The 19,329-nt window shown below is 41.4% G+C and overlaps 1 protein-coding gene across 1 annotated transcript; it reads left to right on the top strand.

The window, feature by feature from the left end:
- The first annotated feature begins 949 nt into the window (after positions 1-949).
- MUC13 (mucin 13, cell surface associated) lies at positions 950-19,284 on the top strand. The gene is made up of 12 exons (XM_081872319.1): positions 950-1,083; positions 6,804-7,184; positions 7,971-8,093; positions 8,402-8,508; positions 10,836-10,894; positions 11,603-11,757; positions 13,721-13,855; positions 14,317-14,434; positions 15,019-15,056; positions 15,854-15,941; positions 16,481-16,709; positions 17,668-19,284. The coding sequence occupies exons 1-12, from the start codon at positions 1,029-1,031 to the stop codon at positions 17,704-17,706; spliced, it is 1,527 nt and encodes a 508-aa protein (XP_081728445.1). The 5' UTR covers positions 950-1,028; the 3' UTR covers positions 17,707-19,284.
- The last annotated feature ends 45 nt before the right edge of the window (positions 19,285-19,329 follow it).

The following is a 19,329-nucleotide window of genomic DNA, read 5'->3' as shown; positions in this document are numbered from 1 at the left end:
TGGAAAAAAACTTCCTACCAGACTCAATCTGCTATGGGACAGGGTATAATATTCTTTATCATAATGCTCTGGTACAGGGATATGTTTTAAAATCTCAAGGGTTTTACCGTTACTTTCCGCAGAAATGATTTGTGTTTTGCTTGCCTGCTACCTAGAATCAACTGGGCCATGTAATACAGGCTGCGAGTTCAGAAAAAGGAAATAGATTACAGTATTTCATTCCTCCTTCCAACTCTCTCTTTTTCTTTATTTCTGTTTGCTACCTGGTGATTTCAGGACTCAGGGTGAAATTTTATATTGGGCCCTCAATTTTAATCCTTCCTCCCCCAAGTGAATTAGAATAAGATTAAAAATAAATTAATTAAAATCCTTATTATATATGCAGAATAAATTGAGCACACAAGAGGCAAAAGATAGGAATGTGCCCAAGGTCTGAAAAATCATATAACTTTTACTAACATATCAAATACATGTTTCAAATGTGAAATGTCACACTAATATTGCAATATTAGATTCGCTCAACCCTACACACAGCATAGAAAATGACTTCACTTCCATCCTGCCGCTGAGAGCCTGGAGGAGTGCTAGGTGAGCCAGCAGAACTGCTTTTGGCTCCTGCTCCCCCCCCCAGCCTTAGGATTGCAGCCTACAGGCATCAATTCCAATCATAAACAAAGAAAGAAAGTCTCTGCTGTACAATCACTATTATACCTGCTTTCTTCATAAAGTTTTTTTTAAAACAACAACAACAAAAACCTAAAATATTGGTATATACTACCAATAAAACAGTATTTAAACCACCATCAATTTGGATGTCTGCTTACATAAGTCTTTGGGAGCATGCATAATACATAAACACCATCCCAACATTTAGTAAGGCACCAGCCATAAATTAAGCGATACAATCTATTCACAGTTCTGACGTCAATAAAAAGTTGACCTCTGGACTGGTAACGATGATCTAAAATATACTAACCCGAAGGGGAGAAAACATTTCCTTGTAGGATTAGCAGAGAGCAACTGCAACAATGAAAGGCTGTGTTCTCCTCACCGTTGTATGGTTTATCTTCTGTACAAAGGCAGGTAAGTGGCAACCTTTTCTCTGAAAGATGGTTAAATTACCAGTTATGTGGGTGGGATAAACCCATTGTATTTATGGGTTCCTTTCCTGCTCTTTAGAAGGACTGAATTTGTCAGCTTCTGCATCTCAATTATTAATCCATGATCTATGAACGGCAGTTGTGGTGATTTGCAATGAAATCCAATTTCTTATTTTTTCAGTTAACTGTTTTGTGTTAACCACCTCTGCAGCTTTAGGCCAGAACTTTGCCTTTTAAGTAACTAGCTAAGCAATCCAAAAGGGTTGTACTTCTGACTATATGGAAATACCCCACCTCAACCCCAGCCACTCTGGGCAGGTTCCATCAAAATATTAAAATACAATAGTCTGTCAAACATTAAAAGCTTCCCTAAACAGGGTTGCCTTCAGATGTCTTCTAAAAGTCTGGTAGTTGGTTTTCTCTTTGACATCTGGTGGGAGGGTGTTCCACAGGGCAGATGCCTCTACCAAGAAGGCCCTCTGCATGGTTCCCTGTAACTTGGCTTCTCGCAGCGAGGGAACCGCCAGAAGGCCCTTGGCGCTAGACCTCAGCGTCCGGGAAGAACGTTGGGGGTGGAGACGCTCCTTCAGGTATGCTGGACCGAGGCCGTTTAGGGCTTTAAAGGTCAGCACCAACACTTTGAATTGTGCCCGGAAACGTACTGGGAGCCAACGTATGTCTTTCAAGACCAGTGTTATGTGGTCTTGGAGGGCACTCCCAGTCACCAGTCTAGCTGCCACATTCTGGATTAGGTGTAGTTTCAGGGTCACCTTCAAAGGTAGCCCCACATAGAGCGCATTGCAGTAGTCCAAGCGGGAGATAACCAGAGCATGCACCACTCTGGCAAGACAGTCCGCAGGCAGATAGGGTCTCAGTCTGCGTACCAGATGGAGCTGGTAAACAGCTGCCCTGGACACAGGATTGACCTGCGCCTCCATGGACAGCTGCGAGTCCAGAATGACTCCCAGGCTGCGCACCTGGTCCTTCAGAACCAGGGAGTCCTCCACACCTGCCCACCTCCTGTCCCCCAAAACAGTACTTCTGTCTTGTCAGGATTCAACCTCAATCTGTTAGCTGCCATCCATCCTCCAACCACCTCCAGACACTCACACAGGACCTTCACCGCCTTCACTGGTTCTGATTTGAAAGAGAGGTAGAGCTGGGTGTCAGCCGCATACTGAATTTCTACCCCTGGCTAAACCAGGTGAGGGTAGCCAATGGGTCTCAAACCTTTGGTGAATTAGGGACTTTCCCTGCAAGCAAAGACAGGCTCTTGCAGATGAGCAGAGGGGACCAATAGTGGGTCCAATGGTCAGGAAGATGTTTTCTGCACATGATGTAGAGGGAAGTGAGGGGCAGATGGGGTTGTCAGACAGGGAGGGTAGCCCATCTAGGAGAAGGAAAACTCTGATCCTAAACCTCCACTGCCTTATGGGATATCGTCAGAAGAAGAAAAAGCTAAGGAGGGAACCCTACACAAATCCAGAGTGGAGTCCCTAAGACGGTTGGATAGAGCCTTGTATGCCTCCTTCTGGCAACTCCTGCAGCTAAACTGGTGCCAGACATATTGCTCTGTTTGCCTTTGGGCTACATATGCGAAGCCAAGAGGGGGGTCTTGTCATCTGGGCAGCCCAGGACCTCCAGCCCAGGCTTCTGCTTTGGGGAGGTCACTTCAGTGCTGCTAATGCAGAGGTATGACTTCACCACAGGAGGCACATTGCAATGTCTCTCGAGACAGAAGGAAATGAACAATATGTATGTAGGCTCCAGTTGTAGCTGCATGCAACTAGTAACCGCATATGTGACCCCAAGTGACCCCAGATGGTACTGTGCATTGTTATCGGGATTAAAAAGCTACATGCAGTCAGTTCAATGGGACCTGGAAATCATCAGAATGCAGATAGGGGTGAGAATTTTCTTCACCTGTGGCAGTGATGCATGCAATAGCCTCCTTCTAGGGGTAAATCTCCTTTGCTGGAACAGGTTAACAGTTTACAACAGACACTTCACATCCAAGTTATGTAACAGAACTACTATACTGTGAATGAAGCTTTATCTTTTCAACCAGTTTGAAATTCTCAGGTATTTACATTGTCCAAATTTAGTTGACAATAATATTGGTGTCAGCTCTTATGAGTTTCAGTTTTAGAGTTGTAATTTGCATGATGAAAAAGAGAGAAACATTTGTGTAAAAAGCTAAACAAATTTCATGACAGTGTTATCTTGCTTCTCCTCCATGTCCTGTCACACTGAGTTGTGAAAAACCTCACAAGGCTGATTTATAAGACTACAGAGAACTATGCACCTTTCTCTCCAGTCTTTTGTATTTTGATAATAAGTGGATAATTGTTGTAAGCCACTTTGGGGAGAGCTAACTGTGGAAAGGTGGTTAAACTAAACTAACTTAGGGTCAGTCCAGTAAAAATGGCCCATAAGCAAACACAGTGGTTCTCAAAGGGAGTGATGTGCCATAATATGGTATGGTATTAGAATAATTTGGGGGGGATATACAACCAGAAACAGTATCCACACCTTTCTTCAAGAGCATTTGCTATTCTTCTACAGTTAAGGGCTCCAGGAAGCAGAACAACTGGCATACGAAGAGACATTGATTAAATCCGAGCCAGGTGAAAGTAGGAGAGTTTACATTATCCAAAGGCCCCATGGTAATTTTAAGCAGGTGAAGCCACTCCCTTGTCTGTGTCAATAGAGATGTTTGGTGGGATTCGGCCTTGGGCCTGTGCAGCCTGGCTTCTTCTTAGCTTTCCTCTGCTAGGAAAACTAGAACCTTTGGAAGCAAAGTGCACAAAGGAAACACTCATAAATTGGCAAGGGATCTTTGTTCTCCTGGCAACATTATATAATAAGCACTTGTGAAATAAAGGTGAAGTCCGCTTCTCCAGACAGTTGCTGAAAGTTATTATTAGCCACTGAAGTCACATGTGTCTCAATGGATAATACAGGGCCCAGGACAAGGAATACACCCAACTGTATAGCTGAATCTTCATGAGAAGTGTAAATCAGGTAACAGGGACCATGGCAGAAAATTCCCGTTTTCGGGTCACTGCGCTGGGATATTCTGTAGACTACAGTGCCATGAGTTAAATTTCTCCAGATGATCTAAGTGATCTTATAGGTCTATACAGGGGCAGGCAAACTTTCAGACAAATTGATCCCAATTTGTTCAGGGCTTTATATGTTACTAAAAAGACATTGAATGTAGCCCAGCAACCTTGTTTTATGATAAGAGACACCATTCATTTCCTTAACAGGAGTAACAGAAAATACAGTTAGAATGTTTACATCATCCTTGTGTGCCAATATCAGATTAGGAGATCTCAGTTTGTTTCTAGTTATAAACAGGTATCATGTGTTTATTAGTCATTCTTCTTAATATGAGTATAATATAATTGGGTGCGGTCTTGCAGAGTCTCTTAACTATATAGGGAATAAAGTCAGGGCACACTGAGAAAAATGAGTCTTTTTTAATAATAATAAAAAATATTGGAAGGGGTCTGGTTTTAATTGCCCCTTTGATAAAATGTGTCACAGTTCATTTGCAAGTCAGACTACTGGTCCACTCAGCTCAGTATTGTCTATAGCAGTGGCTCTCCAGGGTTTCAGAAAAGATCCAATCAGATGCACAGCACAAATGTAATATTTGATCAGCTTTGCTACTCGATTCTGAGGCGACTGTTGTGGGTGAGATAACATCTGATCAGTTCCGACTAATGTCATAGTGACACTCTTTTCTCCAGGATACAGAACTTTCTACCATTATTAATTCTTTCATAGCCTTCCATTTTGATTATTGAAATTTACTACTCTTTGTGGAACTGTTCTGATTTGTAACCTGCATCTTGTGCAGAATTATTAAGTCCAACTTTTATTGGAAGCAGCCTCAGAGCGTGTACAACTCCTTTCCTTACCAATGGTGTCTATACTGATGCTGAATTTTATACTGAATCACTGCTGAAAGACACACTTTACCCTGGACAAAATCACACTGAGAGTCTTGAGTTTAGGAAAATAACATTGCAGGATAGTATATTCATTATACTTGATAGGAAAGTTCTTTCTAGCTAAGATGGAAATATACAAGGAGCCATGTTTGCTCTTTGTTCTCAGCAGGAGGGCACACAAAAGATTGCTCCTTTAACAAGCTAAGAATGAAGAAGGAGGAAGTAGGAAATGAGCTGCCTAGCACCTGAGATCAGCACAAGGACAGTCTAGGAAAATTGGAGGTTCTTCTCTATCTAGCCTCTTCATGCAGGTATATTAGCCTATAGTGCAAGCTGAGTTGCACCCCAACATTTTCAACAGCCTGCTGAATGGCTTCCAGGACTAGTTCAACAGGGTGGTTTTATCCTCCAAAGCTGCAACGGTCCTGGGCTCCACATATCTCAAGGAAGGCCACATATTTGCTTCATCTACTGTGGTACAGTTGGGCAGGCTGCACTTTAGGTCCCATCCTTCTAAACAGGGGAGTTCAACATGTGGCCCAAGGGCTGCATGTGGCCCTTGAAGTATTTTTAGTGGCCCTCAGCCACTGTGATTTGGGAAAGAGGCATGAGGGCTCTGGCAGGGTCCTAGAGTCCTCCCACCTCCTTCTCAAGGCCTAGTTCGTGCTTTCCCAACTTTGGGAGTGCTCTAGGACCTGCCAGAGCCTCACACCTCCTTCCCCAAACCCAGTGCCTCATTTACCTGGCTTTGGAAAGGCAGCACAAGGGCTGGGAGGGGCATGACAAATTTTGGCCTTGTTCTACCCCTGGCATGGCAAGGCAGTGTGTGGCTTGTGGGTTCCGTGTCTAAGTACACCTGTGGCGCACTTAGTATGAAAAGTTGGGCCAACCTGTTCTAATAGACTAGGTAGAGTAGCTGCTTTGCATGCAACTCTAGGTAGGGCTAGGAAAATGCTGTTGCCAGTTAGCATAGAGTAGGCAATATCGAGCTAGATGCACTAGTGGTATGATTCAGTATATGCTTCCTATGTTACTGTGTTTTTGTACATCTGTCCTGGGCATGAATTTGTAATTGAGTACTATTTGTTCTCTACATTTTCAAATATTTGGGTGTGTGTTTTTTTAATGATTTGATAAGTGTTTTGCAGTTTGTCTATTTTAGACTGCTCCACAATCTAATTTTTTTTGTTTTGAGAATTATTTTGGAGTGAAATATTTTATAAATACATTTTAATTGAAGTACGGTCTGGCTCTTACACATGACAAGGCCTCAGGCTCACTCACCCTCTGGTATTGCACGCAGAGCCTTCAGTGAGAACTGTGGCCAATGTGCACATATGTGTACATGAGTAGACCCCACTCTGACAACCTGTCCACTCCTTTTCCTTAGCATATGTATCACATGGGACCAGGGCCTCTTCATACAGGTGTTTACATCCAGAGGCTCTGAAAGTGCTGCCTGTGTGGTGGAAGTCATGCAGGCTTGAGGCCCACTCCCACAGCCCACTAGAGACAATATGTATGGCCTAAACACTGGACCACAACTGTGAACCAAAACTCCACTATGGCCGAAACAAATGACGCAACATTAATTATTCTAGATTTGAATAAGTGTACTTGCTTATGACACTAGTTCTCTTACTCTTTCTGTGAGTAATTGCTATTTGTTGTTTAGCTAGAGAGATAGATTAGACACACAGAGATGTAGTGCTTTTCTCCCCTTTATTTGTTTTACCTTCAGGAGCAGCAAGTACCACAGCATCCACAGAAGCATCTAGTGCCACCATGCCCACAGAAACATTGAGTGTCTCCACACCCACAGAAACATCGAGTGACTCCAAACCCATAGAAACATCGAGTGTCTCCATGCCCACAGAAGCATCTAGTGTCTCCATGCCCACAGAAGCATCTAGTGTCTCCATGCCCACAGAAACATTGAGTGACTCCAAACCCATAGAAACATCGAGTGTCTCCATGCCCACAGAAGCATCTAGTGTCTCCATGCCCACAGACACATCGGATGTCTCTACACCCACAGAAATATCAAGTGTCTCCATGCTCACAAACTCAACGGATGCTCCAACTTCCTCAACTGCAACTGCAGGAATAGTAACTACACCAGGTAATCATTACACAACTACTTCCTGGCTTTTTTTGTTCAAAATAACCAGACACTAATTAAATTGCAAAGCATATTGTATAACAAGATTGTCTGCTTTCGTGACAGAAAATTTTCCCCTCTTCTCCCCGCCCCCAGGCACTGTCAGGAGGTCCTACACACGAGTAGGAGTCTGGCAGAGACACATGCCTGACTGACATGTTCTCTCCCTCCTGGTTGTTCGTTCGGGAGATTCAAAATCTTTCTCTAGCCCGAACATCACAGCGACTGATACCTTAGAGGCATCAGCACACTTCAGGATCAGCAGAGTATAGGCAGTCAGCGTACAGACTCAGTAGCGCAGCATTTTGGCTAAACTACATTTATTTACATATACACACTCGGAGCATCATAACTCAGTTTCTTCCTCTTCAGTATCAGACTGCAAAGAGAAAGAACAAAGGACAAATGTCCTACATCACGGAAACACGGTAATCCAAACATCCTGTCTCCGTCACTTCCCACAATGTGGAATGAAAACATACACCGTCATGTGATATAAACAATCCCATGACTGCAACACTGGAAAAGAATCCTAACAGACACATCCCCTAAATCTGCTTGGGGTGTGTGTTTCATACAACTCTTTGGAGAAGATATGAGGGTGGTGACGGGTATGTACAGCGGAGGAGAGAGGAGGAAGCCCCATTGTGCGCTCTCAATGGATCTGGTGGGCTTTATAAGTTCTACTAATGTATAATCTATAAGGAGGGGTGGAAATCCTTGTTCTCATTATGGTTTTCATTTTAGGACCCCCTACTTGTGCTGACCAACCATGTGAATACGCTGCTGTATGTATTGATTTGTTCCAAAGCTTTTCATGCCAATGTCCTTATGGATTTTATTATATGAACACATCAGGTTGCCAGCAAGGTGAGTTATGCATTTATTTATCTCTTGTGTGGCTCTGTTCAAATGAATAGAAATGCTTCTGTTACGATGCTTCTGTTTTAGTGAATGCTGAACATGTCTGAAGAAAACACTAATATGCATCCATTCACAAATACCTAGCATTCTCTCTTTGTTAACACAAATCCTAGAATCATGATTTTTTTTCTGCTTCTTGTCTAACCCAGGACGATATATCCTTTTCAAAACAAGCATACATTGACAAATTGCAAGTCTAGCATTTTGATTTTCCAGACGTTATATGACTAATATAAGATCCATTGTAATTTTAGGCAAAGTATTTCCAGGAGAATTCATTCTGATGCAACCATATGATCAAGCTATGGAAAATATTCAATCTGAAGTTTATGCAGCTTTGTACCACAATGTCACCAACATTGTAAGTTTCTTTCATTGTATATCCTCTTTGTTATAAACTAATGCTCTACATCTTTTTCTTTTAAAGACATAGGTGCATACAGATATTTCTTGCTATTCATAGATATATCAGAGCGAGTATGATTAAACTACATAGAGAAAAAGTTTACTGAGGGTGCTTTTTGACATACACATTATAACCAGATTTTGTCTGCATGTGCAGATACTACTTTTATTTAAACTGACATTTTCTTCTATAGTTGAGAAACAAGTTTGTGTAATGCAAGCTTACTTACTACCCAGAAAATGCCACTTAATAATTATATTAAAATGATACTCTTGTCTACAGCCTTGTGATATATCTCGGCTATTTCCACGCATAAAAAAACTCCTTCAAATTGCCTTCAAATTTGAGGGCCAGTATGTACCCAATCAAACCTAGTGGTTGTAAGGCAAGACTGATCGGAAGTGGTTATGAAGTTATAGAAAATAAAGGAAAAGAAGAAGGCTAAGGTCAGGACCCACAATTCCTTTTAAAGAGCCTGTTGCCCCTTCTCAAGATCTCTCTGGGCCATGCCAAAGAAGGAAGCCCTGGGAACACTTGATCCCTCTCCTGGCCATGGCAGAGACTGCACTGCCCCACAAGCCAGCTCCCCCTTTGATTATTCACTTGGCGATTGACTTGATTGGAAGAGGTGATGAAGTTCTGAATTGGTGCAAACCTCACTATCAATTTATACAAGACACCACTGAACATAAATAGGGGAGGAAACTAATCCAACGGGCAGTTCAGATATGTGTGTAAATATCAGTTTTATTTTTGCTCATACATTCTGCTGAAATTTTTAAATCATTTAAAACCTGTTTGTGCTTCCAGAGCAGCAGTTCCAAAACTCTTTTCTCTTGATGCACCACTTGTGAGTTGCACGTTGTACAAACTGTAATGCACTATGCTAGATCCGGTATGATTTTAAATAGTGTTTCCTTGCTTCTTTTATGGTATTGTATTGTCATTTACATTCCATAGAATTCAAACTCTAATACAATAAAACACAATATAAGAAATAAAAGAAGCAATACAAATAAAAGAAACAATATGATATAATTTAAAATCAGTATATGAGTACATCTGAATGAAGCTGAATGGTGTTCTGTTTCTAGAGCTATCATCATAATATCTGTGAGTTACTCAGCAGCTCAGTTTGCATTAAGCAAAACCATGGTCAAGCAGGGTTTGTTGTTACATGCAAATGAAGTTTATTCCCAGTTTTCTTCCTACATTGTACATCACATCTGAAAATAAATTTGTAATATGGAGGCAAGAGTGGAAATGAAAGAGTACTGCCTTGGGAAGCATGTAGAAGAATGGGTAAGGGGACTGAAGACATAAATATATATTCAGCTACTTAGAGCTCCACACAAGTGAGCTCTGTAAATGTTTGTTCTTTGCTCCCAATGTGTCAGTTGCCATCTTGTAAGAAGTGGTTTGCTGGCTAGGGTAGAGCCTCTACACCACCTTCCTGGTACAGTGGTACCTTGGGTTAAGTACTTAATTCGTTCTGGAGGTCCGTTCTTAACCTGAAACTGTTCTTAACCTGAAGCACCACTTTAGCTAATGGGGCCACCTGCTGCTGCCACGCTGCTGCTGCACGATTTCTGTTCTCAACCTGAAGCAAAGTTCTTAACCTGAAGCACTATTTCTGGGTAGCGGAATGTGTAACCTGAAGCATATATAATCTGAAGCGTATGTAACCCGAGGTATCACTGTAGTTGTTTACTGCAAGCAATAGTATAGTGTTCTCAGGCTGCAGGGGGTTGAAGACCCATCACTCGTTCTCTAGCAGGCTCCCTGCCTCCAGCACCCTAGAGCAGCATGAAAGAGGAACTTTTAAGCTACTGTTGGTTCCAAAAACTAAGCATTCAAGAACACTTAAAACACAAGGTGCTTCTGCTTCAAGAGACTGATGTGCGAGTTCTAAATAAAACCGACTGTCTAAAAAATTTAAAACTTAGATCAAAACACCAGACTATAGAAATACTCAAACAATGTTCAGAGTCCAAATGCCTTCTAAAATAAAAACCATTTGCAGGGACTGTGCCTGCCTGATTTCTAATGAGAGGGGGTTCTATAGAGTTGTGCCTACTGCATTGGAGGCATGACTCATTACTGACACGACTCGCAAGTTGTGCTTCTGGTCCATGGGAGACCTCTAAGAAATAGGGGACTGGAAGGGGTACATGGGCTACTGCTTTGGGATTCAGTTTTGCACTTGTCATTTTCCCCTCATCTGTTTTTCTATGTTTTCTGCCTCCTTTAAACTGATCCTTATCTTTATTCATGTTTTACAGTTCAGTAAAATATTCAAAGATGAGAAAAGTTACCAGGAAACAATCATTATAAGCATAAAGTAAGTATGGCAAGTTTAATATATACATAGCCAGTAGCGCCTTCAACAAAATGTTGCAGTGTAGAATGTTCCTAGTTAGGATTCCAGCTCATGCTCTTTACAAGGATATGCCTTTCCGTCCCTCCCGACCCCCCCGGGTTTTCTGCTTTTCTATCTCGGACTGTCAGCCAGTATTTTGAGGCCAGTAAGCATGCTCAGTCTTCATCAGACTCTCCACTGCCCCACAATTAGGGTTCTTTTTCTAAACATTTTTTTTTGCACTTTTGCAAATCTTGGGAGTTTCCCCTATCCTGCAGATACCTCCCTCTTGGGCTTGGATGGTGTCATCATTTTGGCTACATAAGGAGCCACACTTGGAAGAATCAAATTTGCTAGTACTCTAAAGCAATGGTTCCCAATTAGCTAATTACTGAGGACCCCCTGTTTTTCAAAAGCCAAGCTACCGACTCTACTTTTGAAAATTTTGATAACTCTATGGTAGTTACCTGGGCAAAACAATTTTTTAGAACAAAATGTGGGGTAGCCCCTCATAATGCATCATCTAATGAATAATATGTTAGGTCACTTAGCTGGTGTCTACAATAGTGTTTGGGTGGACCAAGGGCATAAGGTACCCATATATATACTTTGACTCGTGTGTGTGTGTGTATACATACACAGAGTATATTGCTAACGTATCTCTAAAATATGTATGTATATACATTTCAGATCATCTACACAAGCATCAAAAAGGCTGAGTAAGGCTGAAGCCGCAAGCAACGTCAACATTACGTTAATCAATTTGTTTGATATAAACACAAAAGTAACACCTCAAGTATGGATGGAGAAGGTTAATAGTTCGAATGACATCAAGTTTGATCGGAGTAAGTACCGTACTCTTTTCAGAATCCTTACATGATCCTACACCAGTGTTATTACTAAGTAGTCTATAAAGAAATCCCTATCCCCAAAGTGCTCCTTCTACTGAATGGAATGTTCTCGTTCCTCCTTCCTCTTGAGACCAAAGTCCCATTCTTCCCTGTAGTAGATACCTATTACTTTAATTGCTGAGATGAACTGCGACCAGTCAATCAAGTCCAGCCTAGCAGAGATAGGTGAATTTAATTCTTCCACCTCTTAGGGAGGACATTATAAAGCAATAGCACTGAGTTCATTTCCTGCCTCTATATATATATATATATATATTTGCTTTCGTAGATTTTCACGGGTACAGGAATGCAGGTTTTGGTGTCCTCGGGTGTCTAACAAGAAGCCGAAAGCACCAGCCTGAAGATGACGAGTGAGACCTCGTCGAAACGTCGCCTAGACACCCCAACTTTTACACGGGAAGACACCCGAGGACACCAAAACTTGCATATATATATATATATATATATATATACCAATCCCAAGTTCTTCCTGTTGGTTGGGATAAAGTAATTGTACTGTTTCTGACAGTTACACAATTATACTGCTACTGCTCCCTATAGATAAGTTTTTGCACCCCAGAACCCCAGTTGCTGCTGTTCTATAATTCACAATAGCATGCCAATGCTGTTCTCAAGCCAAGACTTTCTGTGACAGAACCTGTTTGCTGTCTAAATTATTACTATGTTAATAGTAGTTTTTAGTGGGTGTGTATGTGAGATCTTACACAAAATCTCCTGCTGCTCTCAGTTGTACCAGAAAGTTTCAATCTTAATGTGAGAGTTAAGTATCTTTCCTATACTTTCACCCCCAAAGCAGTATATTGTTGGATGTTTTACCTGAGGTTTGGAGGACAAATAATTAACATAGTGACAGGCCAAGGAACAGTAAACAGGATGAAGGCATCTACTGGAACCATGTACCATATTGTTCACTCTATAAGACACACCAGACCATAAGACACACCTAGTATTTGGAGGAGGAAAACAAGAAAAAAAATATTCTGAATCTCAGAAGCCAGAACAACAAGAGGGATCACTGTGCAGCAAAAGCAGCGATCCCTCTTGCTGTTCTGGCTTCTGGGATAGCTGCGCAGCCTGCATTCGCTCCATAAGACGCACACACATTTCCCCTTACTTTTTAGGAGGGAAAAAGTGAGTCTTATAGAGCAAAAAATATGGTATTTGACACATTGGTGTGTTGTCAGACCTTGCTAGCTCCAAGATAGGATGCACACGGGGCACTGATGAGATGCAGGTACATGGTCAGAAAAGCAATCAAAATGGCCACATCTGTGCCAGAAGGCAGGCACTGAATCAGATGGATGAGGATCAAAGAGCCAGAGGCAAATGTGAGGTCACAGCCAGGAGAGTAGACAGTACTGTCTACAAGTTGCTACGGCTGATAAAACTAGCTCGGCAGCCAATGGTTTATTCCAATTTGCTTGACAAGTGAAGCTCAGAGGGTACTCTTTTCCAAAATACAGCCTAACTTGCTTGGTGCCCTAGAGCACAGAAAATACTGGAGACTAATTGCTAGTGACCAAAGTTTGAAGCGCCCTGCTTGCTGCTTTACATTCATGCAGATGCTGTGTACATAAGCTCTAGAGGCTCTGCCCCACCACAGCTGTAGGCAGTAGCAGTCAACAGGACAGCACTGCTCACTGGGCATCCTAACACTGAGTGTCACTGATAGTTCCTGAGATGGGAAGATAGTGAGGATATTAGGAAGCCAGGTGAGCAATGCCACTCCACCCCCCACCCCAACCACCAACCGCTACTGACTGAAGACACATGTGCCAGCTGCCCTTGTTAATTGCTTCCTTCCTTGAAAGAATCCGCTGTTAAGTTGTGCTTAACATATAGAAATAACTGTTGCTTAAAGTGATGTTGCTCTCTCTGCTGTTGCACTCGGTTTTAGATCTATCACAGTGTGCTGTTTACGGCTGTGATGGAAAAACTACAATATGCAGTGACACAAACAGTGATTCTCATCCTACCTGTGAATGTCGTCCAAGTCTTGCCAAGATGAACCCTGAGGACAAAGCTTGTTTACGTAAGGCCTTGTCACAGATGTGTGCGCTTTCTTTCTCACCCTTCTCATCTCTGCTTTCAGCCGTCATTCGGCTCCTTCAGACTACCTATTTATTGAGCATTCATCCTGAATTGCACCCACCCTGAATATTTTATCCCATAGCATTTCTCTTACTTTCCCAATTCCCTTCCTTTATGTCTGGTGTTTATAGCTGAATTTACAAAGTTGTTTATTTCGTCTTCCCAATTTCGCCCTACATATTCATTTCCAGTGGAGTATAGCGGAAGTTGAGCTCTCCTTTCCTTGTCATTTGCTTCCAGAAAAAAATAAAGTATATGTTTGCATCCCCCTTAACCTGGAAATGTTTTGCACTGTGATTTTCCTGCCACATATTTTGTGTTTGTGCAGCAAGTACTTTTGACTTCCATTGGTACGGTACAATGCTATATTTGACTCTCTCTCATTTTCCACTTTCATTGCAGTTTGTAAGTCCACTGAGTGCTCTCCAGAAAAGAATCAACACTGTATTATGACAGCGGAAAACGTTCCAGAGTGTCGGTGTCAGTCTGGTTTCCAAAAAGAGGGTGACAAATGTCAGGAGTAAGTAGAGGCAAATGGAAGAGGGGGTATTTTACTGTGCTTCTCCCTGGCCTTTCCCAAAGCAGGAGTGGGAAATCTCAGGCCCACAGACCAAATGCAGCTGTTTAGGTCTTTCTGTCTGACCCTCGGGAATCTGCCCAGGCCATACCTGTCCCCAAAGAACATCTCTTGCTCCTCCCACTTTTTGCTTCTGGCTCTGCCTGCCACTGGCATGTGGGATGAAGCCTTTGAACAGGAAATGATTCTCTACTCCTGCTCTAAGTGCTTTGATGTTTTGCTACAGGGAGGATAAAGATGTGAAGGCATGGGGAGGTGCTGAGGACCCCCCCCCATTTTTTCCATCCCCCAATTTGTTACTGGAAAAAAATGGGGGGCACAGAAAATTGGAGGGGGGTTAATTAGAGTGGCAATGGCCTCTTGAGGCTGTGATGGCCAGAAAAGGTCATTTGGGCTATAGAAAGACAAGTGTGTCAGTCCCTCTGTTCTATTTCTTCTTGGTAGTTACTATCACCATTGGACAATCCCCATATAGTTTGGCTGTCATGTGCAGTAGTCACTTGGTGTAACTTTTTCTTTGTTTTTAGGTGTGCTTTTGGCTACTCTGGGGAAGACTGTAAAGAAGGTAAGCATGAATTTGGGGTGGTTTTTATATAAAGCCTAGAACCATTATCGGCAAGTTGAGCAGAGTCCATAGTAACAGAATTAGGACAATGAATTCACAGTGATAAATATACCTTTAATTTAATTTAGTTTGTGTTTAAAGGCAAACTTACTGAATTTGCATTTTTCAAAACAATACGTGAACTGAAACACAGCTATCCTTCAAAATTCACACTTCTCCAAATTTTGCAGTGATGTTTTTCAGCTTAGTAATGTGTACAATAATGCATTCGTTAGAGTAAATTGTACATATAAATGCCTATATTAGAGAAAATAACATACAAATATGCATTATATTGAGGGAAATAGCTTGAAAAAATGTGTATATTGGTCCAAACTGCATACAAAACCCTGTTCATTAGGATAAGTTTACACCAAAATGCCCAATAATTTTCATAATTAGATTTTTGAAATCCCACACAAATTGCTGGAAATATGTGGAGAACGGAATTTAAGATCGGAAAAATGAGAACCTGAGAGAACTGAAAGCTGATAGATTTGTCCATCCCTACTTCTGAATAGCTTATAAAACATGTTATGTATATATTGCAAGAGGATCATGTGTGCAATAAAATAAAATAAACATCTATCTGACTCTTAGAAGACTTCTGAAGGCTGCCCTGTTCAGGGAAGTTTTTATGTTTGATGTAATATTGTGTTTTAATTTGTTGGAAGCTGCCCAGAATGACTGGGGTAACCCAGTCAGGAGGGTGGCATATAAATAACAAATCATCATCATCATCATCATTCTCTTTTCAGTTTACCTGGCAGCCCTCGTAGGAGTATCTGTTGCGTGTGGAGTTGTTATTATAGTCTTAATTGGAGTGCTCATCTACAAAGTAATCAGGTACAAATGACGGCGCTTTAAGTTGTCTGAATATGCGTAATGGTAAAGTTTAGAACACTGGGTGGCCACTTGAGTCTAACTTAAGGTCACCAGACGTCCCCGTTTCCCAGGGACAGTCCCCGGATTTACAAATCAGTCCTCATACAAAATCCATTGAAGTTGAAAAGTGTCCCCGGATTCATTGAAAAAAATCTGGTAACTTTAGACAACTTCCCCTATTGAATTTGTATCAAAATACTGTAAGAGAACATCTTGGGCTTCCAGATGGACACAGGCCTACTCCTGTATCCCCAGTAGCAGCGGTCTCCAAAAATATTCATTTATCATCTTAAACTGATACAATCAGATGCACCCTGCCTGGCCATTGTTTTGCGTGGCGGCACTATTTGTGATTATTCATTATCACTCATTTCAGGGATGTGTCTAATTTGCATTTTTGGGAATATAGGAAGTCTAATCAGGGTATGGAAAAGACCAAGATGTGTTCATCTTTTCCTTCCTTCCTTCCTTCCTTCCTTCCTTCCTTCCTTCCTTCCTAGAAGAAATAAAGAGCCTTCACTTGAAAGAACAAGCTTGCTACAAAATGATTATTCAGTCACAAGAGAAACTCCTGGAAATGGCTCTTACAGCAACCCTGCTGTAAAGCAGAGGATGTTCCCAAGAGTCCAAGCTGGAAATCCTGCAGAGGCAACCAGAACAACCACAGCTAACCAAGCAGGCGCAGCAAACAAGGCTTACGTTCCTGAACGGGACTATGATGACGACAATGTAAGTGGCTGCTTTAGTAGATTCACGCTGCTCATTTCTAATGCACTGTTGTGCCTTTCACAGTTCCGGATTATTATTATTACTATTACGGCTCCTGCAATTCCTTTCTGTACTATTTTTCAGCACAAAAGTCCCTGCAACGGAAAACAACCTATTACAACAAAATATACAATAGAGTAAAATAAGTTGCCATAAATCAATCAGTAGGTAAAACAATATAAGATAGCAAAGCCACAACATAGGGGAGGGGAAGAATTCCGAAGCTAGAAGAATTAAGGGTGCTCTCACCCACCTACTCACCCTAAATATTTGCCCATTGATTCAGTTTATTTTGTAAACTGCTTAGAAACTATCTCCCTTTTGCCAAGTTGCAATATCTCATCTCCTTGAGCTGTTTAGCTATTGCTGGAACCTGAGTGATGGCTACAAGAACTACAATATCTTCTCTCTTTTTACACTGTTGCTTGGACATTTGCTTTTCATGCAATGAGTCAAAGAAAAGAGCCAGAGGGTTAGCAGCTCTTGCTCTGGAAGCCTTGAATGGTTGACAGCATTTGTAACTGGGAACTGAACTCTAATGGGAAACTCAACACCCAGCTTCCTTAGAGCACTGATCCCCTGGACAGATTCCTGCCTTGCTTGCCTTGCCTTGCCTCTAATATTGGCTCTTGCTGTGGGACACCTAGTGAATTTGGATAACTAGCGTTGAACATTGCAGTTCAGGTAACAGGGAAGATAATCTTAATAACACAATTATAGCAATAAAAGTGATACTTAATGAAGTTTTTGTGGCTTGTTAGCACAGAACTAACTTTTAGCTTTTAAATGGTAGAGGTGTGACCAGTGGAAGGAGACAGAACAAGCATGTTTTGTAATATATATGGCTAGGCAACAGAACTCTTGTGACTGCATCTATACCTGTTAAATTATTTTCCTTTTTTTTAACATTGTTTAATAGAATCCCTGGCTTGAAATGTCACCAAGAGACAGATTCTGAGTCCAGCCATAAGAGACTGCGGATGTTTGTGAATGTGAGCATTACTGAGAAGCCAACACACGTTTCTTCTGAACCACTTTCTGACACTGTTGTTTGGTAATTAGAGTGCTCACAATACAGAAGAAGAATCCGGTTAATCACTTCTGAAGGATCGACATGCCACCTAAATGGCACTAGCTCTAGTCTCAGTCCAGAGAAAGGCTGATTCATTTCTTCTTGACTTTTTTTAAAGGATTTTTTTAGTATTGTTTTCAACAAATATTACCTGTATCTCTGCCTTAGAAACTAGGTGAACAGTCCAGGTAACACAAGTTGGTGACATGACCTCTGTAATGTACTATTGATCCTTTTAACTTGGTATATATCTCCAGCAGCATGCTTAAGCACAACACCCCCCTTTTAAAATTATTTTGTAAATAAATTTATTTGCAATACCCTGTGTTGTCATTGCTACCTCTCTAGGGTAAACATGCTGCACAGTGGTTTTTTATTGGTCAGTGCTAACCTCCCCCAAAGTAGGGAAGGTGTTCATGACCAAGCCAAGCCTATCAGTGTGTGTGGGTGAACTGTCTTCAATAAAGATCCCAAGAGTAGTATTACTAGTTCCCCAAAATTAGCTGTTAACTCTGGAATCTACACAGCACAGTGTGTGTACTTGTACCTGCCTCAATCAGTTGCTGATGGTTTGTAGGCAGATATCACTGGCCCCTAGAAGCCTGGCTCCAACAGGGCCTGAATGACAACTTGTTCTTGGCCTGCCATGGATATGCTCATGTCCTTGTAGATTACTTGATGACTCTTAATTATGACGCACAGATGTAATCAAGTGTCAGTCATGCTTTCCCTAAGAAACTGTTTAAAGTTGTTTACTTGCTATAAGTGTTTAAATAAAAGCATGTAATACGTGACCACAGTTATTTTATGTCAAGTTGTTCTTATCGAAAAAATGCTGAAATTCCTTTGCAAAAATTATGAACAGTCCACAAGATGGTGCTGTGTCATTAACTATAACTCTAGTTAACAAATTTGAGTTCCGGTGTTCCTGAAACTTTTGGTGCAAGGATACCATTTTCTCATGGAATAAACATAGCTTCTTATGATGCACTGCCCCCCAAAACAGACCCTCCAAGTATCCCTCTTTTCCAGGGACAGTCCAGGATTTACAGAAGCCATCCTGGTTTCTGATTTAATCCCGGAATTTCCTGATTTTCCTTAGTTTGTCCCTATTTTCATTGGAGAAATGTTGACAGATATAGAATGGAATGTACCTGTTTTCATCAGAGAAGTGTTGGAGGGTATGGCTACAAGAGTCTTACTTTTGCTACCCATATATCCAAATCACCACACCTGAAATCATGCCCATAATGAGTTCACTTTTACTATGGCTGCTGAGTTGTCTTCCTCTGCTCTGTTTTGAAAGTGAACTTTTTGATCCTATATTTGTATTGCATTAATAGTATTTCCTGTATCTTATTTATTTATAAGTATGAATTATTCTTGTTCTTCTTTTTACCTTGGAGCTACCTAGAGACCTTCTGTTGTAGTGTGGCCAACCAATAAATAAATATTTAAATGCTGGCTTTGTTGTCCTTTTTTCGACTTTGCTAGTCCACAAACTGGGTT

The sequence above is a fragment of the Podarcis erhardii genome (assembly GCF_964252035.2).
Source record: "Podarcis erhardii genome assembly, chromosome: 1".
NCBI classification, from domain to species: Eukaryota; Metazoa; Chordata; class Lepidosauria; order Squamata; family Lacertidae; genus Podarcis; species Podarcis erhardii.
This window is presented reverse-complemented; position numbering and strand designations above follow the sequence as displayed.

Coding starts and splice junctions, on each gene's coding strand:
- MUC13 (XM_081872319.1), top strand. CDS start 1,029: ATGAAAGGCTGTGTTCTCCTCACCGTTGTATGGTTTATCTTCTGTACA. Junction 1,084..6,803: donor TATCTTCTGTACAAAGGCAG/GTAAGTGGCAAC, acceptor TTTTACCTTCAG/GAGCAGCAAGTACCACAGCA. Junction 11,758..13,720: donor TGACATCAAGTTTGATCGGA/GTAAGTACCGTA, acceptor ACTCGGTTTTAG/ATCTATCACAGTGTGCTGTT.